At 31.5% G+C, this 26,175-nt stretch overlaps 5 protein-coding genes across 5 annotated transcripts; 2 read left to right on the top strand and 3 right to left on the bottom strand.

Moving 5' to 3' along the window:
- Positions 1-309: 309 nt before the first annotated feature.
- On the bottom strand, positions 310-2,874 carry LOC108764569 (DDB1- and CUL4-associated factor 8). The gene is made up of 8 exons (XM_018512851.1): positions 2,659-2,874; positions 2,399-2,545; positions 1,908-2,131; positions 1,404-1,575; positions 1,135-1,297; positions 646-770; positions 430-549; positions 310-366 (listed from the first exon to the last, which is right to left on the bottom strand). Exons 1-8 carry the CDS (start codon positions 2,872-2,874, stop codon positions 310-312), a joined length of 1,224 nt encoding a protein of 407 aa, XP_018368353.1.
- Positions 2,875-4,863: 1,989 nt separating this feature from the next.
- LOC108764568 (DDB1- and CUL4-associated factor 8) lies at positions 4,864-7,926 on the bottom strand. The gene is made up of 8 exons (XM_018512850.1): positions 7,711-7,926; positions 7,459-7,602; positions 6,966-7,189; positions 6,479-6,650; positions 6,202-6,364; positions 5,631-5,755; positions 5,415-5,534; positions 4,864-5,037 (listed from the first exon to the last, which is right to left on the bottom strand). The coding sequence occupies exons 1-8, from the start codon at positions 7,924-7,926 to the stop codon at positions 4,864-4,866; spliced, it is 1,338 nt and encodes a 445-aa protein (XP_018368352.1).
- Positions 7,927-10,270: 2,344 nt separating this feature from the next.
- Positions 10,271-13,269, top strand: LOC108764617 (integral membrane protein 2C). Its single transcript, XM_018512943.1, has 5 exons — positions 10,271-10,354; positions 11,214-11,708; positions 11,933-12,047; positions 12,138-12,287; positions 12,820-13,269. The coding sequence occupies exons 1-5, from the start codon at positions 10,271-10,273 to the stop codon at positions 12,915-12,917; spliced, it is 942 nt and encodes a 313-aa protein (XP_018368445.1). The 3' UTR covers positions 12,918-13,269.
- Positions 13,270-15,416: 2,147 nt separating this feature from the next.
- LOC108764613 (micronuclear linker histone polyprotein) lies at positions 15,417-16,715 on the bottom strand. Its single transcript, XM_018512936.1, has 4 exons — positions 16,548-16,715; positions 15,933-16,258; positions 15,651-15,853; positions 15,417-15,581 (listed from the first exon to the last, which is right to left on the bottom strand). Exons 1-4 carry the CDS (start codon positions 16,619-16,621, stop codon positions 15,480-15,482), a joined length of 705 nt encoding a protein of 234 aa, XP_018368438.1. The 5' UTR covers positions 16,622-16,715; the 3' UTR covers positions 15,417-15,479.
- A 155-nt stretch (positions 16,716-16,870) lies between these two features.
- Positions 16,871-26,030, top strand: LOC108764612 (uncharacterized protein C05D11.1). The gene is made up of 13 exons (XM_018512935.1): positions 16,871-17,119; positions 17,595-17,836; positions 18,089-18,257; positions 22,022-22,185; positions 22,462-22,965; positions 23,039-23,290; positions 23,361-23,582; positions 23,767-23,997; positions 24,113-24,293; positions 24,420-24,681; positions 25,094-25,280; positions 25,371-25,514; positions 25,655-26,030. The coding sequence occupies exons 1-13, from the start codon at positions 16,894-16,896 to the stop codon at positions 25,961-25,963; spliced, it is 3,093 nt and encodes a 1,030-aa protein (XP_018368437.1). The 5' UTR covers positions 16,871-16,893; the 3' UTR covers positions 25,964-26,030.
- The last annotated feature ends 145 nt before the right edge of the window (positions 26,031-26,175 follow it).

Genomic DNA, 26,175 nt, shown 5'->3' with positions numbered 1-26,175 from the left:
CTTCATCTTGATTTGAATTTGGTCCATAATGTAATGGGTCCACATAAAAGTGCTACAAGAAACATGATAATGTGTGTATGGTCAATTTCATCTCTCTGTCTCTCCCACTCTCTCTCTCTCTCTCTCTCTCTCTCTCTCTCTTTCCCCCCTCTCTCTTTCTTTCTCTCTATCACAGATAATGTCTCCGTAGAGCCCAGTCAAATAATTAGAGGAAGAAATTGTTATTTTCCTTCCTACTTCTCGCGTGAGACTTGACATACTTGTGAAAAAAAGGAAACGCATGAAGCACACATTCGATGTGATTATAGTCTACTCAAGTCTACTGCGTTCCACTGTAGCTGTTTTTATCGTGATATCAAAAATTGTCTAAATGACACGTTTAAGATAACAAGAAAAATAGAAGAGATTATATAAAAAGATAATTTTTACATTCCCGGATGTCTGCATTACCGAAAGTTCTCCTTTTGAAGGCACCCATAATTTAATGTTTCTATCGCGTCCACTTGTTGCAAGAATGGGAATATGCGGATGACTATCCAAGCACATTACCTATAAATTAAATTTTAAAAAGTCGCTATTTTTTCGTCATACTGCAAATAAGAAAAATTTATTTATATTATATTTATGAAGTATAGAAAAACTTACGATTTCTGAATCTCCTGTCATATATTGTATGACAGATTCCGAATTTTTGTCCCAAATAAATATATTATTACCGGATCCAGATATAACATACTCGCTTTTAGGTCCGAAAAAATTACCTCTAATCACTGTAATCAACCAACAAAAGGTATGAGCAATTAATTAAATATTAAACAATCGGAATTATTTAAAGCATCGCTTCTCTCAACTATAATAATACTAACAAATTCTAAAAGAGACACCTCTCTCTCTCTCTCTCTCACTCTATAGACAGATTTTTTAAAAGAAATCTCTTATTAGAAACGCAAACACACACGAAAATTAATTAAAAAGCGTACCATCGAATCCCGTTTTTGTATATTATACCGTAGTTTTTCTCTCTTTAAACGCGCATAAAGAAAAACGTTTTAGAATTAAAAAGATTTATAGTGATCGTGAATAAAAAATAATGTAATTGTAAAATAATGTAATTGTATTTTATGTATAACCTACTCGATGATTCATACACATGATTCTGATACATATGGCCGTAATCTCCATACGACGTTATTAATTTATTAAATAGGTATAACTTCTTGTTAGGATATGTAGCGAGAATTTCTGTTCCGTTATAATTATACACAGCAGACATTATAGATACGCGTTCATCATTTTCCTAAAACATTTATATTATATATGTAAATAAACACATATGTAATAACAAATTATATTGCTTTCATTATCAACTTTTTTAGTAATAGACTTAATATAAGACGACGTACCACACATTCAGGCCATAGTTTACAAAGCGGTTTTGAAACTTTTCGTCGATCGTATACCATGACACAGTAGGAGCGACCAGAGATGCAAAATTCATTACTATTTGAAGGATTAGAATTTATACTGAATAATGCTACTTTCAGTTTCAATGCGCCTTGCTTTACTACAAGTAACCTATATGGACAAAAAAATTATATATGTTATAGAGGATTTATTATAAGAGAGTATTATAATAAAAGGAAAAAAAAAACACTTTTATCATATAACTGAAATCTGAAATTCAAGATACATATATATTAATTGAGTCTACTAATTATAACTTGATCAGTTCAGCAGTTATTGAAATATCCAATAATCTTAGGTATCGATCACAACTAAAATCTTGATATAAATAATTAATACAGTATAGATTAATACGTTGTAAGGTGTAAACATAAAGCACACACACACACACACATAAAAAAAATATAAATATATATTTGAACTTTTTAATCGCGATTACTCACTCTTTTGATTTGCTTTCCCTAATGTCTATGGATAACACTTTTGAGTCAGTTCCAGCAGAAAGGATTACATGAGGTGTTTCAGGATGCACAGCCAATGCGTACGAACTTTCGCACGAATCGTGCGTCGCTAATTTCGTCGACACGTGGCATTTAATATCCAATAAATTCACCCGGCTACAGTTATCAGAAAAAGCTATACAATTTTCCAACAGCAGCCACTTGGTCTAAACTCATACATTATAAATTAGGAATACTAATTATGGCTACATTCCAAAACGTCCTCCATCGCGGAAGATTTTAATCAAATATATATTTGCAATATATATTACGTATATTATAGTAAAATGTATATTTCGAGTAAAATATCCCTCAGAGAGGACATTTTGGAATGTATCCTAGAAAAAGATAAATAAAAATGTTCTTTTAATATAATTACATCAAAATAACTATTATACAACACTCTAATGCTATAATTAATTATAAATACATACATATAATACAGATTCATCCTTATCTGTAAAGAAGTAGCAGTTTTTTTTCCTTGCAGCCCAATCCCAAATACCAATCCTATCATCAACAACACACGCTAATAAATTTCCTTTGGGATTGAAATTTAAGACATCTATCGTTTCATAATCCTATAAATAATTATCAAATGTCAATGCATACCATTAAATAATGATACGAGAATAGCTTAGTGATACTTTCAATACAATGTATAAATCTACGTAGTTTAATGTATAATATTTACACGAGGTGGATTAGTTATCCATGATAGGGGTGGATAAAGTTTATACATAAGTTGGAACTGCTCTACTGCATATAAAGAACTGTAGAACCGTCTTCCGAATAATGGATTGCTACCTATCTGGCGATTTATCACTTCCGGTACAATATGCCAATTAGAAATTTTTCTTATTTTTTGATAATCAGCTACTTCTTTATTGTTCTCATCTTCAAAGTCCATTTTATTCTAAAAATTTTTTTGTTTATCCAAACTGTCAGCAATTATTTCTTCAAAGTATACACAATTTGCATCGGAAACTTAACACTATGGTTTTCTAAAACTAGATTAATTCACAATAAATAATAAACTTTTATTACACATATTATATATACATAAATTAAAGTATTAATTAAACATGCATATATTTGAGTAAATTATGAAAAATTTGGAAAAACGATTCTTGATTATCTAGAACCAATATCTATAATATCTATACCTTTTGTTCTTGATTAGAAATATATTAATAATAAAAGATGCATCCTTACCACAGTTTTCTCATTTTCTTGTAATTAAACAAATTAGTGCAAATAAGTTAATGAAATAGAGAACTAACTTATTTCAACGAACTCAACAAATTGAAATCTTTTATTGAAAAGCTTTATTTCAGTACTTTGACATTTCTGAAAGACAACAAAACATTCTTATTATCATAACTTTACGAAGTCAAAACTGAATTTAACATAAACTGTTTATTCTTTCGAGATCCTTTCTTAATTGAAAATTTCTACATCATCTTTGACGTTTCAAGAAGATAAAACATTTTTATTATTGTAACTTCAAAAAACAAATCTGAAAATACAATTAAAGTAAAGCTACAAATGCTTTGAAGCATTCTTCGATTAGACAATTAGGAAGAGGAAAATAGCAAGAGGTAAAAAGCAAGAAACAGGAAACAAAGAGTATATTGTAGAATAGATTTTAGTCCGGTTCTACAATAGGTGTTTTAAGTCTTAAGTCTTAAGAAACTGATCAATTACAGCCAAATACGAGAAGAATAATTATGATTCGTCCATTTCCTAAATTATGGCTTAAAGCTTAAAACTCTATTGTACATCAGGGCTAATTTAACTCTGCAACTCTAACAAAGCTGTTAAATTGTAAACGGAACGATGGATCAACTTGCTAATCGACAACTTTTTATTTTTCCAAAGAAACATATACGAAAAACTAAGAAAGTACTATAGTATATATAATATGTTTCTTTTCAAGAATAGAAGCCTGTTATATCTTGAAACGGGGTTCAAATCAAAATCACAAAGTGCATAAATATTTTTACTAGTTTATTTATAATTTCATAAGTCAATTTCTAGTAATTTGACCATTTTTGTAATTTTTATCGCGTTTTCTGGTACAGATTGAGGGTCATTTTGATCAACTCCGATTAACTTCAATCGCTGATTAGTCCATTGGAATTAACCAATCGCATTTGTCAACGACAGATTCCACGGACTAACCGATTAAAGTTAATCGGAGTTGATCGAAGTGGTGAGACTAGATTGGAGTTTAATCAAAAGAAAGGAAATGAATATTAATTTTAGTAAACTTTGCTTTGATCGATCAAATTCCAATGCAATCTCAATCTCCTGAACTTTCTACAATATGCGTATTATGTATGAAACAGAACGCACCTTATTTAGGACATGTGCATCGCGCAATAAAGCAATTGGTACCGGCAGTCGTTAACAAATTTTTTTGTAATAAGAATTTTCCTTTTTAGAATAAAAAGATACGCTTGATACATTCCCAGACAGCACACAATATTTATAAAATATTTACAAAATATTTATAAGATTTATTTTAAATATTTTGTAATTATTTTTGTGGCCTTGGATTGCACAGATTATAAACATTTATTATAAATATCATGAAATATTTATTGTAAATGTTATAATAAATGCTATGAAAATACTTAATGCGATATTATAATTCAAGTAAAAAATACTTATTAGAAATATTTATTTATATTTACCATAAGTATTACATGAAATATTTAGTCTATATTTTAATAATATTTCAAATAAAGCTTTATATAAAATATGTATGTAATATTTATGCAACATTTAAAAAATTGAATATTAAAAAATGTTTATCATAAATATTCTGTGCTGTCTGGGTTATAAATGTAATAACTCATCCCAATATTAAATCGTACTAATTTATGCAATAATTTTAAGATGGAAGACACTGTGTTCTTTCAATGTCGCCGCATTCGGATAGCCTATCGTCGATAAAGTCGTCCGAGCTTGAGCTACTGGAAATACTATCTTCATCATGGCTGCTGTCGGTATCATCTTCATCTTGATTTGAATTTGGTCCATAATGTAATGGGTCCACACAAAAGTGCTACAAGAAACATGATAGTGTGTGTATGGTCAATTTCATCTCTCTGTCTCTCCCACCCTCTCTCTATCTCTCTCTCTCTCTCTCTCCCCCCCTCTCTCTTTCTTTCTCTCTATGACAGATAATGTCTCCGTAGAGCCCAGTCAAATAATTAGAGGAAGAAATTGTTATTTTCCTTCCTATTTCTCGCGTGGGACTTGACATACTTGTGAAAAAAAGGAAACGCATAATGAAGCACACATTCATCGATGTGATTAGTCTACTCAAGTCTACTGCGTTCCACTGTACTGCTTTTATCGTGATATTAAAAATTGTCCTTAAATGACACGTTTAAGATAACAAGAAAAATAGAAGAGATTATATAAAAAGGTAACTTTTACATTCCCGGATGTCTGCATTACCGAAAGTTCTCCTTTTGAAGGCACCCATAATTTAATGTTTTTATCGTGTCCGCTTGTCGCAAGAATGGGAATATGCGGATGACTGTCCAAGCAAATTACCTATAAATTAAATTTTAAAAAGTCGCTATTTTTTCGTCATACTGCAAATAAGAAAAATTTATTTATATTATATTTATGAAGTATAGAAAAACTTACGATTTCTGAATCTCCTGTCATATATTGTATGACAGATTCCGAATTTTTGTCCCAAATAAATATATTATTACCGGATCCAGATATAACATACTCGCTTTTAGGTCCGAAAAAATTACCTCCAATCACTGTAATCAACCAACAAAAGATATGAGCAATTAATTAAATATTAATCAATCGGAATTATTTAAAGCATCGCTTCTCTCAACTATACTAACAAATTCTAAAAGAGACACCTCTATAGAAAGATTTTTTAAAAGAAATCTCTTATTAGAAACGCATACACACACGAAAATTAATTAAAAACCGTATCACCGAATCTCGTTTTTGTATATTATACCATAGTTTTTCTCTTTTTAAACGCGCATAAAGAAAAACGTTTCAGAATTAAAAAGATTTATCCCAGTAAGCAAGAAACATTTTGGAATATTTCAGCAACATTGTAGCAATGTTACAACGTTGCTACAATGTTGTTGAAATATTCCAAAATGTTTTTTGCTTACTGGGATAGTGATCGTGAATAAAAAATAATGTAATTGTAAAATAATGTAATTGTATTTTATGTATAACCTACTCGATGATTCATACACATGATTCTGATACATATGGCCGTAATCTCCATACGACGTTATTAATTTATTAAATAGGTATAACTTCTTGTTAGAATATGTAGCGAGAATTTCTGTTCCGTTATAATTATACACAGCAGACATTATAGATACGTGTTCATCATTTTTCTAAAACATTTATATTATATATGTAAATATATATATAAACACATATGTAATAACAAATTATATTGCTTTCATTATCAACTTTTTTAGTAATAGACTTAATATAAGACGACGTACCACACATTTAGGCCATAGTTTACAAAGCGGTTTTGAAACTTTTCGTCGATCGTATATCATGACACAGTAGGAGCGACCAGAGATGCAAAATTCATTACTATTTGAAGGATTAGAATTTATACTGAATAATGCTACTTTCAGTTTCAATGCGCCTTGCTTTACTACAAGTAACCTATATGGACAAAAAAATTATATATGTTATAGAGGATTTATTATAAGAGAGTATTATAATAAAAGGAAAAAAAAAACACTTTTATCATATAACTGAAATCTGAAATTCAAGATACATATATATTAATTGAGTCTACTAATTATAACTTGATCAGTTCAGCAGTTATTGAAATATCCAATAATCTTAGGTATCAATCACAACTAAAATCTTGATATAAAAAATTAATACAGTATAGATATACGTTGTAAGGTGTAAACATATAGCACATAAAAAAAATATAATATATATTTGAACTTTTTAATCGCGATTACTCACTCTTTTGATTTGCTTTCCCTAATGTCTATGGATAACACTTTTGAGTCAGTTCCAGCAGAAAGGATTACATGAGGTGTTTCCGGATGCACAGCCAATGCGTACGAACTTTCGCACGAATCGTGCGTCGCTATTTCCGTCAACACGTCGCATTTAATATCCAACAAACTCACCTGGCTATAGTTATCAGAAAAAGCTATACAATTTTCCAACAGCAGCCACTTGGTCTAAACTCATACATTATAAATTAGGAATACTAATTATGGCTACATTCCAAAACGTCCTCCATCGCGGAAGATTTTAATCAAATATATATTTGCAATATATATTACGTGTATTATAGTAAAAAATGTATATTTCGAGTAAAATATCCCTCAGAGAGGACATTTTGGAATATATCCTAAAAAAAGATAAACAAAAATGTTCTTTTAATATAATTACATCAAAATAACTATCATACAACACTCTAATGCTATAATTAATTATAAATACATACACATAATACACATACATCCTCATTTGTAAAGAAGTAGCTGTTTTTCCTTGCAGCCCAATCCCAAATAGAAATCTCATCACCAACAGTACACGCTAATAAATTTCCTTTGTGATTGAAATTTACGACATCTATCGTTTCATAATCCTATAAATAATTATCAAATGTCAATGCATACAATTAAATAATGATACGAGAATAGCTATACTTTCAATACAATGTATAAATCTACGTAGTTTAATGTATAATATTTACATGAGGTGAATTAGTTATCGATGATAGGGGTGGATAAAGTTTATACATAAGTTGGAACTGCTCTACTGCATATAAAGAACTGTAGAACCGTCTTCCGAATAATGGATTGCTACCTATCTGGCGATTTATCACTTCCGGTACAATATGCCAATTAGAAATTTTTCTTATTTTTTGATAATCAGCTACTTCTTTATTGTTCTCATCTTCAAAGTCCATTTTATTCTAAAAATTTTTTTGTTTATCCAAACTGTCAGCAATTATTTCTTCAAAGTATACACAATTTGCATCGGAAACTTAACACTATGGTTTTCTAAAACTAGATTAATTCACAATAAATAATAAACTTTTATTACACATATTATATATACATAAATTAAAGTATTAATTAAACATGCATATATTTGAGTAAATTATGAAAAATTTGGAAAAACGATTCTTGATTATCTAGAACCAATATCTATAATATCTATACCTTTTGTTCTTGATTAAAAATATATTAATAATAAAAGATGCATCCTCTTACCACGATTTTCTCATTTTCTTGTAATTAAATAAATTAGTGCAAATAAGTTAATGAAATAGAGAACTAACTTATTTCAACGAACTCAACAAATTGAAATCTTTTATTGAAAAGCTTTATTTCAGTACTTTGACATTTCTGAAAGACAACAAAACATTCTTATTATCATAACTTTACGAAGTCAAAACTGAATTTAACATAAACTGTTTATTCTTTCGAGATCCTTTCTTAATTGAAAATTTCTACATCATCTTTGATGTTTCAAGAAGATAAAACATTTTTATTATTGTAACTTCAAAAAACAAATCTAAAAATACAATTAAAGTAAAGCTACAAATGCTTTGAAGCATTCTTCGATTAGACAATTAGCAAGAGGAAAATAGCAAGAGGTAAAAAAGCAAGAAACAGGAAACAAAGAGTATATTGTAGAATAGATTTTAGTCCGGTTCTACAATAGGTGTTTTAAGTCTTAAGTCTTAAGAAACTGATCAATTACAGCCAAATACGAGAAGAATAATTATGATTCGTCCATTTCCTAAATTATGGCTTAAAGCTTAAAACTTTATTGTACATCCGGGCTAATTTAACTCTGCAACTCTAACAAAGCTGTCAAATTGTAAACGGAACGATGGATCAACTTGCTAATCGACAACTTTTTATTTTTCCAAAGAAACATATACGAAAAACTTAGGAAGTACTATAGTATATAATATGTTTCTTTTCAAGAATAGAAGCCTGTTATATCTTGAAACGGGATTCAAATCAAAATCACAAAGTGCATAAATATTTTTACTAGTTTATTTATAATTTCATAGGTCAATTTCTAGTAATTTGACCATTTTTGTAATTTTTATCGCGTTTTCTGGTACAGATTGAGGGTCATTTTGATCAACTCCGATTAACTTCAATCGCTGATTAGTCCATTGGAATTAACCAATCGCATTTGTCAACGACAGATTCCACGGACTAACCGATTAAAGTTAATCGGAGTTGATCGAAGTGGTGAGACTAGATTGGAGTTTAATCAAAAGAAAGGAAATGAATATTAATTTTAGTAAACTTTGCTTTGATCGATCAAATTCCAATGCAATCTCAATCTCCTGAACTTTCTACAATATGCGTATTATGTATGAAACAGAACGCACCTTATTTAGGACATGCGCATCGCGCAATAAAGCAATTGGTACCGGCAGTCGTTAACAAATTTTTTTGTAATAAGAGTAGGTATCGGTTAAGATTCTTCATAAAATAGAAACAGAAAATTACAAAATAATAGGAAATTTATCAATAAAAGCGGAAAAGTAAGGAAGGGTAAAAATTTGATTTTATTATTATAGTAATAAGATTAATTATATGATGAAATTATTTGAATCTCTGTAGACTCGTATATATTAAATTTAATTAAATTTAAAATTAAATAAAAAAATTTCTAAATAAAATGTCTATAGCTATATCTTATTTGTTTGGTGGAATTCGGTTTTATTTATGAAATAAATACAGCTGTACTTTATATATGTATGTAAACTAAAAATAATTCTTCTATCCTTTTTAGCAAAAAATCTAGAAATTCATAATACTATAATATATATATATGTAATACTATGTAAAATTATACATATTAACACAGCATTTAATATATTCTAAATATGCGCATTTATCGTTAAAAGTAATGTGGATACGGATTATAATTTATATAGGTCCCAAGAATCATTAGAATGTCACGTGGTCGATGACGTAGCTGACGCACGCGTATAACGCTCTTCCGAGGGATTTTATTTCGTATCCCTCGGGTACTCCGATAGTCCGATTTTCCAACACTGCGCCGCACTCCGCAGTCCGCAGTCGCTCCGAGTCGTTCCAAGCTTCGAGTTGACTGAAGCGTCGTGTACGTCCGTTCGGTCGGATTCCCCACTTCGCGTCCTCGGTTTCGAGGAACTCTATCGCCAACCGATAAACCGTTATCACCGTTGACGCGCGTCGGAACGTCAACTCGCATCGCATCCTCTCGTCGTAGCGTCCGCAGGGTGAAAAACTACGAAGATGACGGTAATCACGAAAGCGATCACCGAGAAGAAGGCGTCCGACAAAATGGAGCAGCCATTGTTTGTGGAGGAAAACGCGGCGGTTAGTATATATGTACACACCTCGTTCGCAATGCCCGATCGCGTCACTCGGATCGTTAATTTCCTTCGACACCTCAGGACCCCGTCGCGATCGGAGAACGCCGCTATTTTTATAACTGACCGCGTTAGGGTCGCGTTGTGCGCAGCGAAGCCACTTAACGCAACCCTTGGCACATACACGTATAACGTATCACATATCTGGTAATAATTCTTGTCGAATATATACATATGTATGTGTACATATTCAACAAATTGTCAATTTATGTGCCAAAGTACGTTATATATATGTATACTTGTTTCTATGCTATCAGCAGGGAATGCTTGGGTATTATATATATATGTATATATATATATATATTTGATAGTGTTGACAGGGATTGTACACACACATGCCAGAGTGTATGTGTATGTGTGTCCACCAACGGGAGAGCCAAGCCAAGTAAATTAATGAACAAAATATACTGCTATATATTGTAACATGACAGATGCAGTACATGCCTCAATAAAGATGATGTATGACACATTAAATGACAGGGAAATGAGGCAGCTAAGGAAGGATTAAAAAAAATGAAACCCTCTTTAACTTTTTTATTGATTTTGAAACACTTGATTGTTTTTCATCATATATCTTGTCAATTAGCATGGAAACGGAGTCTTAAAGTTAATCCTTAAAATTGTTAAATTTTTGTTATACACTTTTTACATGTAATTTTTTATACAGTTAAATTAAATTTTGAGGAATAATTAAGTAATTGTATGTTATTCAAATAATTGCTTGTTTATAATACTTTTGAGGTTTTACGGATATTTTCTTCAGAGATTTCAAAGATAGATTAAATACAGGTATTCTTCTTTAATAGGATGGTACAAAAGCTGATCCTGAAGCAGGACGTTCAAAAACAGATGCGGTCCCCAGAAGCCGTTGCTTCATATCTAGAACAAGCATCCATCGTATACATATGGCGACAACATTTTTGCTCTTTCTTCTTGCGTTATCGATACTGCTTATTGGCATGATTGGTGGGCTATACATCTACAAACAGTATGCCAGGACTCAGATGCGTAGATTCAGTACTGGCTGGTACAGCATTCCATATGACAGCTCGAACAAAGCGTCCTATGGCAATAACGCAGTTCATCAGGGACTTTTGGCTGATTCCGATCTGTTTACCAAGAGTCTCACCAGAGCCATGGAGCAGGACGCTCTAGATATTGCAAGACACATAGATCATGATATTAATAATTTCTTCAAGGAGAGATTTGAGATTGATCTTGAGAATGAGCATTATGAGAAGATTGATGTGCCTGATTTTCGTGGTGGACGACAAGGTCGCTTCATACACGATTTCAACATTGTGAGTCAATGACCGATATTATAATCGGTTCTCGTTTTTAAGAACGTTAAATATAGTCTTAAGATGTCATAAGTTAATCATAGAGCATCTTAAGATATTATTTAAGATGGTTTTAAAATAAAAACTACTATGAATACCGACCAATATCATATTTCTGTGTCATAACAAAATGATTGTTTGCATCACACAGGACATATTTCTTACAATACCATGTTTATTTACAGAATAAGACAGGTATTATAGATATTGACGGTCAGTGTTGCTTTGTCATGCCACTGAATCGTCAGCGCGTATTGCCACCTCGTAATATGTATGATCTCCTTAGAAAAATGTACAATGGTAAGTATATGATTCAATTTGAATTAATTAATTTTAATTATAATTTATTTATTATTAAATTATAACGCACTTGCAATTTTTGTATATCAGGTTACTATGAAGTGAACACTGCAGTCGTACGAGAAACTATGAGAGTAGTCACGCCGCCAATTACCGATATGTCGATCGTTGGAACATACATAGCGCGTGAATGCCAGGATTTGCCTACTTATATGCTACAGAAAGTGAATTCTTCTAGTAGTTAGTTATCAAATTTCAAGTTATACCCATACAATCCTGGTGAAAATTTTTCTAAGAATTTTTCATATATATTTTTTCAGGATTTTTTGTAAATTCAGAATTTTTCCGAATTTCTAAATAATTTTACAACTTTTAAAAAAATTCTAAATTTTTTAAACAAACTGAAACATACACACTTTTCAAAAGTGCCAAGAGAGTCTACATCTTTTCTAAAATTCTTCATATATGTGAATTCTAAAATATCCTAAGATTTCTAAAATTTTTTTTTGTGTACGTTCTGATGAAATTTTATAAAATCTGTAAAAATTTAAAGTATTCTTTAAGAAATAGAATGAGAAATATATAAAGAGTAAATAGAAATAGAATGAGAAATCTTATGAATAATTTTTATATTATAATAAAAAAAAAAGTTGATTTTGTACAGTATTTCTGAAAAGTGTTCTAATTTGTATAAAAATGTTAAGAAAAATTTCTTCCAGGGAAGATCAAATCTCTCTCATATAATCTATTATTGTGTTTTCAAATATTTCAGTTGTAAAACGCAGCGCATCGCAGAGCGGAGTATTCGGACAGTTTGCCGGCAATAATATCATGGAAGTCGATATTGTGAATTTAGAAGACTTCGAATGAAACTATGAGAAATCGAGAAGTGGGAATTTTCAATTATTCTAGAATATTAAAACCACCAGTAGATCAATGTATAAAAATTATAAGCTGTCCAGGGCAAGCTTAGGTAAATATTCCGTCAAATTTAGAATTATTATTTTGCATTTTATTTATGCATCAATTAATTTCTCATCCTTGGCATTTTTCTAAACTATATTTCAAATGTATATTCCCATATTTATCGAGATCTTCATTGTGAGTCTTTCCATTTCTATTAGTTATTCCATTTTTTATTAATTTTAAATAATAACTTTACTTCTGTTTTTTCAGTTGAACTTCTTGCGATTCACCTTTTCTCTCTACGTTGCAGAAAAAAGAGAAAAGATGAACCGTACAAGAAGTTCAGCTAAAAAGAACAGGGCTATTATATAATGCTAATACACAATTTGTTATTATCGATTTGAAATATATAATACATCATGAGAAACTCCTCTATATCATGAGAGACTAAATGTGAACGACTGAATCACTATAAAAAAAAATGCAAGAAGTTTTAGCAGGATGGTATATTGTCTGCTGGATCTTATAGGAAAATTAATATTTCTTCCATATTCTTGTGGTATGATATTCAATTTAAACAGATAGCAAGTGCAGTGTACGCCATAGTAGTAAAACGTTTATTATTATGGATTCTGGCACATAGCTTGTTGACTATATTTATGAATGTCTGCGTTAAAAAAACGATAAAACCAGTAGAATAGCCGTGCACTAAGTGGTTGCGCTTACGATGCAGTTTTACGATACGTTATCATTAGTGAAAACTATAGATATATTCATTTGTGAATTCTATTTAGAAAATCTATCGCGTTATGGATAATGCTTGTGTAAACACAGTAAGCTCGAAGTATAAAAACACGAATTATTAATATTGCGAAACTAAAAATAATTTTTTAAATGTGTTTCAAGAAATATATTGGGTTTGCAATTGTGATTAATATGTAAAACAGGTTAAACTTTCATAAGATTACTGTGAGACTATATAAATATTTTTACAATTTTAATTGAGAAAAAAAAACAGAAGTTACAAAGTACCAATTCAAGAGAAAAAGTCTTGATGTTTAAACATTCCATTTAAGACATGCTTATCTCTTCTGCATTTCTAATCGTGTTACATACTTCAATAAGTATTAGTAATACAGTATCGTATTTTAAATACATTTTATGTATACCAGTTCATTACCAATTTATCGTGAAAATCTGGAACTGAGAACCAGAACTGTAATAAATAAGAATCGTGACTGAATGCAATTTTGCCATTAGTTTATTTTCGTGCATAGTCACGCACATACAAAGAGAAATTATTTTTAGTTTTTTTAAACATTTTATTATATATTCGCGCGTACAGCATTTAGTGTCGGCAAACGTATCCAGGTACTCGGATGTTCATTAGTCTTAGATAGCACTGCGTGCTATAGATATTCTAATATTAACACTTTTTGTGAAGTGACTTTTTAAGTTTTTTCAATTCTGGATACTTTGTAATGAAAATAATGTGCAAATAATAAATGACCTAAGATTTTAGTAACATATCAGAAAGAAAAAAAATTCTAGAATCTGTTTCGTATGATGAAATATATTTATTGCAAAATGATTTTATATAAATTATTGAAGTAGATATTAAATGTAATATGTGAATACTTGAATAATATTTGAAACAAGACATTATTAACAATATTGTGTCTTGTTTCAAATATCAGATTGGGAAAATTGATTTCGTTATATTTATATGAAAAAAACCTTCGTTTTGTAAACAAATCAATCGAAATAAAGGGAATATGTATGTATTAATGTATGCACAGATCATGTTATGGACCGAGTGCCTGAACACTTATAATAATTCTGTATTAGTTATATACTGTTACTTGTATTATCAACTCCAATAAACAAACACGCAAATATATAAGTATGCGGTGCGTAAACACCGTTTTAAATGTCCGTAGACATGTAGATTAAACACTGGTGGCAATAAATAGCGTATTAGTTAGTTCCACCACTTTCCGAGTGGGGATGGAAATGCAGAATATCTTGTTAATATCAATTAGCTTTTGTTTAATTCCACGATGACGCGTAATTTTATCTGCGCATTTAAACTTTATTATAGAATTGTTACACGATTCTCTGTCACGTTTCGTGTGATTGTAGTTAAGTTCCTATAGTCACTATTTCTATCTCCATAAGTTTTGACAAGTTTCCTTAGCTTTATGGCGTTATAAAAAACCAAATTTATAAAATTGTACGCGAATAATTGTAAAGTCTGACAAGAAAATAAATGATACATATAAATGTCAGTATCAGTGTGTATCGAATATCTTACTGATTTTTTAATCGAAGTTTTATTAAAGCCAAAGATGTACAAAAGAATTTTATTATCTTAATTTCTGATTATATATATATAACAAAAAATTCAAATTACATAATTATTGCATATATATATTTTTTGTATTTTTCACATGCAGGATATATTTTCATATGCATTTGTGTATTAAAAAATGCTAAACTAAATCTTTAAATATTTTATGTCTTAAATTATGTCATATTTGTATGTGTCAAGTCAGCTATAGCTTTCTGTCTAAGAGTGTAGAGTTTTTTCACCCATTTATCGAATCTTGCTTCTTGATCCATTATAATCTGAGAAAAAAGAACAAATGTTATCTATGTACGAGTAAATCAGGAAATACAAAAACAACTAAAACTTACTGACGTATGAAATATACTTTCCGGGCCACTGGCAACATTAGATACTAGTGGAACTTGTATGGTATCAGAAGTAATGTCTATTACGATATTTTTAAATTTACTCTCCTTGGTAGCAGATGAAGTAAACTGCTTAGGTGTGAAACCTTCAGCGTTTATTTCTTCAAGTACACTATCTTTGAAACGTGGCTCAATGGGAAAATCATCTGAAAAGCAATATACAATTTGCATCTCTTAGTATAAAATATCTAAATGTAATATTCATAAAAGCCAACGTGTTTCTACCTTTTGTCGTTAAGACTTGGCTTTTCTCTGTATTAATTTTTGGTTGATTCGATTGTGAACTACTGGAAGGACTTCGTGATTTTTCTCTGGATGTAGATCTAGCCTTTCTTCTTGTACGGTCCGAAGAGTATGATCTACCTGTGCTAGAACGATAACGTCTTTTGTCTCGGTCTCTCGAGTGACTGCTCCTGGATCCTTTATGGTTCTTCGAATTTCGGTCTCTTCCTCTACTTCTAGAGTGCGATCGATGTTTACGCTTTGTTTTAGAATGTTTTGAGGATCTCCTTCGATGTGGCGAGGATTCACTGCTGTCTGAGCTGCTAGACCTGTAAAAATTATTGTAATATTGAATATTCTGTTCATGAATAATAAGATTGTCAATAAGATCTATTTCTATTAATATAAATATTTACTTTAATTTAAACACGTTCTAGTAGAAATATAATGTTAACAATTATTTAATAAATAAAACAAATTAAAACTAAATTGCATAATAAAAATTAATAAACTTAAAATTAATGAAATGTACATAGTGTGAATGATACAAATTGAAAATTGTAACTCCTAACCTTTAAATTAACAATAGAATCATATATTATTCTCGCGTTTTTTTACCTTGACTTCCGATTTCGTTTCCTTCGGTATCTGCTACTGTGGTCCGAGTCCGAGTCACTGGAATATCTCGCCATGTCTGTCAAAACAACATTTCTACTTACGTCCAGAAGTCTAACGATCTGAACGATCTACGAGAATGGAGCCATTGGCCGGAAATGCACTGCAATGCACTGATAGTACTGAAAATCTATAGCAAACGTGACGTGAACTATACATTTTCAATACCGTGTCATTTGACATTTTAGAACATTCTAACAAAGTGTATGTATTTCTGGCACGGTATCTGACAGTAAGCGGTATCGATCAGTAGTAATACTGTACAGAACAACAGAACTGGAATTTGTGAATGAACTTCGCGAGGTTTGTGTATCCGGGTGTTCCGGGTTTCCGCACTCCCCGCCTCCCGGAGATCACGGACGTGAATCCGCCAACAAACGGGGTATTCAGAATGGTGTATTCGATGATGGTGAACGACAAGATACCACTTGCTATGTACAGATCCCTGAAAACCGGACTGACAATTTGTATCGCGGACGTAAGTGATCCGATTGTCAGCTGCCACTTCGCTATCGGTAATTTTTGAACATACGTGTTAATAGAGGATATAATATTATATGGAGTTCTCCCTTTCACTTTGACTCCTAGGTAGCTAACAATAAGTCTGTCGAGAATAGATTCTGCTCGACAATAGACTACAAAATATTTGCTACATGTACATACAATGCTGTTGATAGAATGCTGGCAGAGGTATAGCAAAGTTTATCAAAATTGGCACAGTGTCATCAGTAAACTTGTGTTCTAATGGCAGAACTATGTTGACATGACAGATTGGGTGTGTAAAGTTGGCACCCTTATGCTTCGAAATTGTAATTCTAAAAAATTCTTTCCGAATAATTTAATTCTAGATGTCTGTATCTTTTCTTAACAAATCAAACACACAAAGTATTAATTTCTATTCATCTCAATGAAAAGATTATTGAAATAACAGTTAGGAAATGTCAAAGTATTTTTAATCATCTTTATATTTATACCAATTCTTTTTTTCAGCTACCGAAGTGTTCACAGACGATGGTCTTCCTGAAGCAGTGTCACATCTTGTATTGATGGGTAGCGAAGACTATCCCTATAAAAATCTTTTGACTCGCTGGTCTCACAGATGCTATTCACTTGACGCCGAGATTCATACGTTTCAAGATTACACTTGTTACAGTATGAGAACGAGTGAGACAAAAGGATTTTTCTCCTTACTGCCTGTATATCTCGATCATATTCTTTATCCTACACTTTCGGTAAAAAAATTTTGATATTTTTACAAGTTGCCTTTGTTATCTAATACAATATACTACAAAATATTTTGTTTTTGTGAAATATTTTATTCATAATTTAATAGATAAAAGAGATACGAGTTATTCTATGTAGGATATTCATTACATTCTGAATATTCTGATAAGTTATTAACATATCTAAAATATTTATATATAGACATTATATACTGTCAAAAAATTATATGAAAAAAATGTTTAAAACTTATATTTCAATAGGAAGCAGCGTATATTATAAACGTACATCATATTACTAAATATGGAGACAATGGAGGTACATTTTATTTTGACACCAGGACTAAAGAATTAGATGGAGAATATGTAACCTACACTGAATTAATGAAAGCGATGTATCCCGAAAATTGTGGATATAGCTCAATTGTTCAAGGTATAAAAAAATGTTTAATTCTCCTATCAATACACGAATTTGCCCTCTTCGTTCAATACCCGGGGTACCCGAGTACTCATGCAAAATCGCTATATAGTTACAGCAGTGTAGAGCTACCTGCGTCCTCCCCCCTCCCCCTTCCCTCAACAGCTGTAAGGCCGAAATCAGCCGAAATCAGCCGAAATCAGACTGTGCGTTGAAGATTGAGATTGAAGATTAAAGATTGAAATTTCCAATAAGGAGAAAGAAATTTTGGCTCTTTGTTCTGATTGATCAAACTTGAATCTTTCAGTCTCATTCTTCGATGCGTAGTCTGATTCCGGTCTAAGTTGGTGAGCGAACAGAGATTTTCTCCTTCTTCTTCTTCCAGATCTCTGTATGGATTTCCGACCTTTTGATTTTCTCCTTTTAACGTTTTCTACATAGAATTTTCCTCGGGCAACCCAGAGAGAATCAAGGGAGAGTGGAGCGGAAAGCGTTCTCCTCTTTGATTGGTTCCGCCATTTATCCGCTCACTTCCGGAAATATGCATGTTTCATGTATGTATATATACATACAACACTAGTGTGGTACAATACTAGTGTGTGCAGCACCGTATGTTCCATCACGCTTCTACCATATCTCATATTCACTCTAACAAATGGCGGCTTCCGGCTGAATCCGCTCCACTCTCCCTTGATTCTCTCTGGGGTAACCTAATGGCTGACAGATAAACTTTGTAATGTGGTTTTAGTCTCGAATGAGATTTAAAATGAGATGTCGACGTGCAAAATTTAATATTTGACGTTTTATCTTTTTGAGACTCTTGCTATTTTTCATCAATTATTTATCAGTGAAAAAATGGAGGAATTATCAGCAAGTGAATTTGCAAGGTGAGTCATTTTAAAAATCAATTTCTATGTAGTGATGCATTTTGATACGAGAATCTTGAAATTTCATCTCGAAATTTCTCATCTCGAGATAATATTTCCGAAATAATTTTCTATCTATCTTTATTTATAATCAACTATTTTAAAATAAGAAAATAAGTAACAGGCTCAAATAATTAAAATTAAAATAAACAATAAACAATAAACAATAAAAGAGCTACGAGCCCATTTGGATGTTCGTTGCTAATTAAATTTAATCTTTAAATAATAATAACACAAACAGTTTCGATCCGTTATCTGGTCATTCTTAATGTGACAAATAATTACAAAATAATTCGTTAAAATTGTTTTGGTTCGTAATCCTTTTATTATTTATCTATTTTAATTTTAACTATTTCAATCTATTGCAAAGACATTTTTAGAATATGAATGAATTTTGTATAACATCTTAAAAAAATTTCAGACTGACGGCTGAAGAAAAGCGTAGTTATTTGGCGGAACAATTAGATGAGAAGTTTGATTCTGCCGAAAATAATTACGTGTCGGACAGCGATGATAAAGAGTGGTTTCCAATGCTAAATGAGCAAGCAATAAGCTTTGAAATGTCCGCTTACAAGGATATAGAGGAAGATCAGAAGAATTCGTTTAAAACCGAAGAACTTATAATAGAGCCTGAAAACGAGGAGAATCCATTTAAAATCGAAAACGAACTTATAATAAAGTCGGAAAATGAGAGTGATGAAGAAATGAACATAGCGAATGAAGAGATACCTGTTCATCAATCACTTAAATCAACCGCAAATTTTGTTGCGGTTGACGGAACTATCTGGACTCGAACACCTACAGTTCAAAGGCAACTTCCGTTTAAAAATACTCTTCAGCATAGAAGTGGTCCTCATAAGAACACAAAAACTTTATCAATCATCGACACGTTCAAAGTAATTTTCACCAGCGAAATGGTGGACATTATTGTGCGTTACACGAATAGGAATGCGTCTCAAGTATATCGAGCGTACAACAAAGCGAATCCGACGAAAAAACAGTTATCCTGGAAAGACATCACGAACCGCGAATTTTACGGATTTTTGGGGATTTTGATCAGCTGCGGAATAAATAATTTTAATGATGACCATGCAACTGTCATGTGGCAGCCCTCTTCGTTTCCTCTGTATCGAGCGACAATGAGCCTCAATAGATTCAATAATATCCTACGATTTATCCGTTTCGATGATGCAAACACTCAAGGAGCTCGCATTAAAGAGGATAAAGCTGCTCCAATACGCGATGTTTGGACGATACTTAATTCCAATTTAGCAAAAATGTATAAGCCAAAAGAGTGCCTAACAATTTATGAGCAGTTTTTCCCGTATCGAACACGATTCACGCAACCCATTCTATGGACATCTGCAAAACGCGGGATAAAAGTATGGTGGATATGCGATGCTGAAAATTCGTACCCACTGCAGGGATATATTTGTACAGAAGACCCTGCGCAGGATTGCGAAGTCGATCAAAGCGAGCGAGTCATAAAAGAGTTGACTCTTCCTTATAAAGATTCGGGTAGGAATATTACGATGGATGATTTTTTTACGTCGCTACCCTTGGCAAAATTTCTGATGTCCTGGAACTTGACAATCGTTGGAACGTTGAAAAGCCACAAAGGATATATTCCGACCGAAATGGCGACTGCGAAATCTCGTAAGATGTATTCATCTCTTTTTGGTTTCCACGAAAATATTATGATCTGTTCATACGTCCTGGAAGAAAATAAGGTGGTGCTACTTTTATCTACAATGAATGCAAACACGAATATAAAAACGGTTCGATCAAAGAAGCCGGAAATAATTCAGTTCTACGATAAAACAAAAATTGGCGGCTACACGATGAATCAGATGCTCCGAAAATACACAACGAAGAGACAAACAATTCAAAGATGGTTTCTTGCCTTTTTTTATAACATTGTGGATGTCGCGAGTCTCGCTGCGTACATTCTATACAATGAAAATTACAAAATGCAAAAAAAAAAAGCGAACGATCGCCGGCTTTTCTTGCGCCAACTCAGCGAAGAATTATGCATGCCTTTAATCAAAGATCGATCGGTAATTCCTCGGATAATGAGACATTTCTCGACGAAGAATGCTATTGAAAGCATATTCGGTAAACCAGTAAACGTTGCCAGTTTATCGTCTGTGCAAAAATACGATTCGACGGAACGAAAAATTGTCAACGGCTTGTGTCATATTTGCAAGAAAGGCGCACTCAAAAAGCGTCGAAAAACACTAAAAGCATGTGATAAATGTAGAAAACCCGTATGTATTGAACACGTGATAACGATACCGCGCTGTATGGAATGTATTGAATAAAAACTTGGAATTTTTTTACTTTTTAATTGTGTATTTATTTATTGCTTATTATTAATATTTTTCTATTATTCCCTACATTTTCACAAAGTGTTTCGATGACGCGAATAGCAAAAACGAAAAGAGAATTCGTGTGAAATGCTCGGTATTGAACAACGGGTACCTGGATATTGAACAAATATGTTGTCAACTTTGGCCCCCGATAATAAGCATAATTTTTATAAAGAATTATAACTCAAAGCGTAAATCGATGTGAAATAATCCAAATAACAAAGGTCTGGGGCTAAGATTAGGATTTTGCTGGGAAAAATTTTTAATGAGTATACGAAAATGGGTATTGATGAGAGGGTTTCGAATTATAATCTTACTCTTAGGATCGTCTACAATGGAGGTAATAAGTCGTAAGAAATTGATTGCTCGAATGTGAGGAGAATAATCGACTATAATTTGTCAATTAATTCTTACAGTTTACAGCTTATTACTTTCATTGCAATGATTAGATTTGCAAGTATTATTTATTATTGTACATTTGCAGGTACATCGAATTACATATCCGAATATCTTGTTCTTGAAGATATCAGACAGTACCATGAAGAATATTATAGACCAGAAAACTTAACTGTGTTAATAGTAGGTCAAGTAGATCATACAAAAATTTTAGACACGTTAGTACCTTTAGAAGAGAAAATAATATCAAAAGTAAGTTAATCTAAAAAATTTTTTATTTTAATTTAAATATTATATTAATTAGGATTAAATTATTAATTTTAGAAATTAGAGAAATAAACATATCAGAAATAAATGAAAAATATTGTGAATTATTACTTTGTTAAAAATTATATTGTATATTAATATTAAATTAGAAATGTGTGATTATGTAATATATTATAGTATAATATATTTATATATACATGCATTACTTTGATATTGTAATCTTTTTTTGCGATAATCTTGATTTTAATCTTAAAATTATAGGGAGACAGAGGCGAATTTAAAAGACCCTGGCAGACTCCAATTAAACCGCTTACAAAAAGCATAGATGTGGAATTCCAATATCCGTGTTACTCGTGTACTGGGGCTTATATTCGTATAGCCTGGCAAGGACCGTCCATTAACAAATTGTATGACTATTTTGGCTTTTGCTTAATCTCGCAATATTTGACTGACACAACCGAAGGCGTATTGCAGAAAGAATTTGCCAAGGAACAGATCTCCTATGAATATTACTTCCATGAATTCTCGACTTCAGCTTTAAGTTTAATGTTTCCAAATGTGCCGGGTAGTAAAGTTCCTCTAGTCAAGGAGTCTGTGATGAAAGTACTTAAAAATACAACTGACGTTGGTATACAATTAAAAAGAATGAAGATTATAATTCGTAGATATATTACTAAAATTTTAAATGATCTGGAAAATAATTCACATAATACAATCGCAAATGGATTGTTTAAACATATGTTATATGGAAAAGCATTCAAAGAAGTATGTTACACGTATGATTTATTTATAAATTGCGTTTTATCAGAAATATTGATTGCATCATTTTCATTAACAGCTGAATCATAGGTTGAACATTATACATTATCTCAAAATATTAGAAAATGAATCTAAAAGTTACTGGTTCAACCTTTACAAGAAATATTTTGTTGAGACTCCAATGGTTGTTGTGAAAGGCACACCCAGCCGTGAAATGTTAAAGATATTTTCGGGAGAGGAGAGAAAAAGAAAAATCGATCGGATGCGCGAGTTCGGCATGCTTGGGTTAGCGAGAAACGATATACTTCTTTCTCAAGCCATAAGCGAAAATGTATGTGAATGTTTTAATTAAAAATAAGATAGATATATATTTGTGTAATTAAAGTATTTTATATCCAAAGTTTACCACTGGCAATCTTCTTGCTATTGATGATGTTTTTTTCCTTAAGTCACATATACCCGACGAAGTGTTAGAAAGTATACCTGTACCTGATATAGATTCCGTTGTCTTCCGTCACATTGAAAATTACAGTACGGACTCTTCAGAGCAGCATCCTGAATTAGATGCCAAATTACTACCATTATTTACCTATCTAGAGAACGCCGATACGATCTTCATTTATGTGAGTATCTTGTTCTCTTATTGTATAATTATTTTATTGAAAATTATTTTATTGAAAATTAATTCATAGAAATATTTTTTATCTATTTACAAAAGTTTTAGGACATTATATATTCATATTAAGCGTAATCGTACATCGATTATCAAATTAGATATAATTAACTGTAGTCTTTATTTAAATCTAGACGTTTATCGTCATGGACACTACTTCCGTTAGTAAAGTATACAAAAAATATATTCCACTATTGCTAGAACTCATTATGGAATCTCCGGTGAAAAGAGATGATCAATTGATTCCTTATGAGGAAGTAATAGATGAATTAAAAGCAGATACTGCACTAGCTACTACTCGAATTAGTTTTCGAAAGCCCATGGCATTCTCATACAAATCCTCTAGTGTTTATTTGATACTTCAAGTATGTATCCATTATGTGTGTAACATATAATTTATTACAATTTCTTCTTTTATAAGAGCAATTAGAGCTATTTGAAACGATTTGTAACTGTTCTAACATATCTTTGTTAATATAGTTTGAATACGAGAAATATGAAAAAAGTGTAAAATGGATTAAAGAGCTTTTATATGACACTGTGTTAACAGTCGACAGATTAAAAGAAGTAGCAACAAAGAAATTAAATGATATTGCTCAATTGAAGACAGAAGGAGAAAGAGTTGCGGATGATTTAATAAAAATAGCACTGTACAATGAAGGTAAAGTCTCATTTCTAAAAATTTTTTTTAATCAATAATTTCATCCCGTGGGAATAGAAACGAATTATATACTAAATAAAAAAAAATATATATATATATAATATGAATTTTTTCAAATATTTGTAGACAGCAATCCTTACACGTTCAGTTTATTGCAACAAGAAGAGTTTCTCACTGACATTCTGAAACGTCTGGATAATGATGTAGATCAAAAGGAAATCATGGCAAATATTGAGTCAAGCAGAAAAGTTTTGACGTTACCAGAAAATATGGTTTTATATATGACTGTTAACATCATGAGATTAATACATACAGTTCCAAATGTGTATGCCCCATGGAAAACATTCTTTCCTGATGTAACAGTTGCAGAAGGGAAGACTAACAATAAGTAAATATAGTTAGCATATTTAACAAAATATATATATTTGTGTGTGTGTGTGTGTGTGTGTGTGCGCGCGCGCGCGCGTGTGTGTGTGTGTGTGTGTGTGTGCGCGCGCGTTAGGATAATAATTTATAGTAAAAAGCAAAGTGAATCATTAATCAGTAACGGTTTTAAAAACGTATACAGCATTGAATTATAACGAAAGTTTTTTCTTTTCATGAAATATATATAAAACAATAAATTTAAAATATCTTTTTAGAGACGATCTCTTTCTCAATAACCAAGTTTTTTGAACAGTAACTTGTTTAGTTTGTATATTTAATCGTATTCGTAATATAAATTTAATTGCTGCATAACTTGACTTTAAAATAGAAACTATTGAAAATTATGCAATATATTAATGGTAATATATTTTTAGGGTGAGCATGACTAATGATTGGACACTATTGACTTCCACGAATGATGTTGCTATCAGCAGATGTATTGTTGGATTGGAAAACGAAACAAATGCATTTTTCCTACGAGCTCATCCGTGCATAAATGATTATCGAAGCCTCGATCTGCCGGCTTTGCTCGTTTGTTTAATGTATCTTGATCAAATGGATGTAAGCGTTATGATATTTGTCAAAAATGAAAACGCAAGTCGGTATCATCATTTCAAATGTATAAGACAAGAACCTTTATTGTTATTTCAGGGACCCTTGTCGTTACTAATTCGACACTCTGAACGTGCGCGCGATTACGAATTTTTTGTATCACTGCACGAAGGACTTTTGTACTTAGCGATTAATGATGCTACAGACCTGATAGGCGCGTACGCTAAAGCTAAAAAGAATACGGTATGAACAATAATAGATTATTCATATAAGAAATAAACATGTAAACATTGCATAAAATACTTAACATGTTATAATAATCATGAAAGAAAGTAAAAGTACATATAAAAAAGAGAATCTCTTGCATCACGAATTTCTCGTAGGAAAATCGTATGTCTGGGCAATGGACCGACATCTTTTGCGAATCAGCCAAATCACTTACGATCTTCCAGCTTATGAGAATGAAGAATGCCATAGGCAATAGAGCGAATGAATCATTAAGATGTTGTCGCGGTTTACCACTTGATTACTGTGTTCCACTAATGCGAGATATTCCCGCCGTTACCAAGGAAGATATGAGCCGCGTAACAGTTAAATATATTACACCATTATTTGATCCGGAAGCATGTAAGACTATCATTGTGTGTCATAAATCTGGAATCTCAGCAATAAGCGAGGCTTTTAAAGGGTAAGTGAAATTCTTATGACGTTTTTCTCTTCTCCTAGTTTTAGATAACAAGTATACATAATTCTTTTTTTTTACAGAATACATCATAGTTTTAATACATACAGCAATTTTAAAGAAGCTTATTTAATACTATCTAAAAAAAACGTAAAAACAAGTGAAGACTCAGCAATAATAAAGATATAACAAATTAACAATCAAAATCTTGGAAAATATACA

The sequence above is a fragment of the Trachymyrmex cornetzi genome, unplaced genomic scaffold, assembly GCF_001594075.2.
Source record: "Trachymyrmex cornetzi isolate Tcor2-1 unplaced genomic scaffold, Tcor1.1 scaffold44, whole genome shotgun sequence".
Taxonomy (NCBI): domain Eukaryota; kingdom Metazoa; phylum Arthropoda; class Insecta; order Hymenoptera; family Formicidae; genus Trachymyrmex; species Trachymyrmex cornetzi.
This window is presented reverse-complemented; position numbering and strand designations above follow the sequence as displayed.

What these genes read in the sequence shown, in the direction of transcription:
- LOC108764613 (XM_018512936.1), bottom strand. Translation starts at nt 16,621, where the DNA reads ATGGCGAGATATTCCAGTGACTCGGACTCGGACCACAGTAGCAGATAC. An exon ending in AAACGAAATCGGAAGTCAAG is followed by an intron (nt 16,259 to 16,547) that starts GTAAAAAAACGC and finishes TAATTTTTACAG; the next exon opens with GTCTAGCAGCTCAGACAGCA. An exon ending in CCAAGTCTTAACGACAAAAG is followed by an intron (nt 15,854 to 15,932) that starts GTAGAAACACGT and finishes ATTGCTTTTCAG; the next exon opens with ATGATTTTCCCATTGAGCCA.
- LOC108764617 (XM_018512943.1), top strand. Translation starts at nt 10,271, where the DNA reads ATGACGGTAATCACGAAAGCGATCACCGAGAAGAAGGCGTCCGACAAA. An exon ending in TTGTGGAGGAAAACGCGGCG is followed by an intron (nt 10,355 to 11,213) that starts GTTAGTATATAT and finishes CTTCTTTAATAG; the next exon opens with GATGGTACAAAAGCTGATCC. An exon ending in TCATACACGATTTCAACATT is followed by an intron (nt 11,709 to 11,932) that starts GTGAGTCAATGA and finishes GTTTATTTACAG; the next exon opens with AATAAGACAGGTATTATAGA.
- LOC108764569 (XM_018512851.1), bottom strand. Translation starts at nt 2,874, where the DNA reads ATGGACTTTGAAGATGAGAACAATAAAGAAGTAGCTGATTATCAAAAA. An exon ending in TGACAGGAGATTCAGAAATC is followed by an intron (nt 550 to 645) that starts GTAAGTTTTTCT and finishes TTTAATTTATAG; the next exon opens with GTAATGTGCTTGGATAGTCA. An exon ending in TAATGCAGACATCCGGGAAT is followed by an intron (nt 367 to 429) that starts GTAAAAATTATC and finishes CGTGTCATTTAG; the next exon opens with ACAATTTTTGATATCACGAT.
- LOC108764612 (XM_018512935.1), top strand. Translation starts at nt 16,894, where the DNA reads ATGAACTTCGCGAGGTTTGTGTATCCGGGTGTTCCGGGTTTCCGCACT. An exon ending in CAGCTGCCACTTCGCTATCG is followed by an intron (nt 17,120 to 17,594) that starts GTAATTTTTGAA and finishes TCTTTTTTTCAG; the next exon opens with CTACCGAAGTGTTCACAGAC. An exon ending in GTGTTTATTTGATACTTCAA is followed by an intron (nt 23,998 to 24,112) that starts GTATGTATCCAT and finishes TTGTTAATATAG; the next exon opens with TTTGAATACGAGAAATATGA.
- LOC108764568 (XM_018512850.1), bottom strand. Translation starts at nt 7,926, where the DNA reads ATGGACTTTGAAGATGAGAACAATAAAGAAGTAGCTGATTATCAAAAA. An exon ending in CGATAACTAATTCACCTCAT is followed by an intron (nt 7,603 to 7,710) that starts GTAAATATTATA and finishes AATTATTTATAG; the next exon opens with GATTATGAAACGATAGATGT. An exon ending in AGGATGTATGTGTATTATGT is followed by an intron (nt 7,190 to 7,458) that starts GTATGTATTTAT and finishes GTATGAGTTTAG; the next exon opens with ACCAAGTGGCTGCTGTTGGA.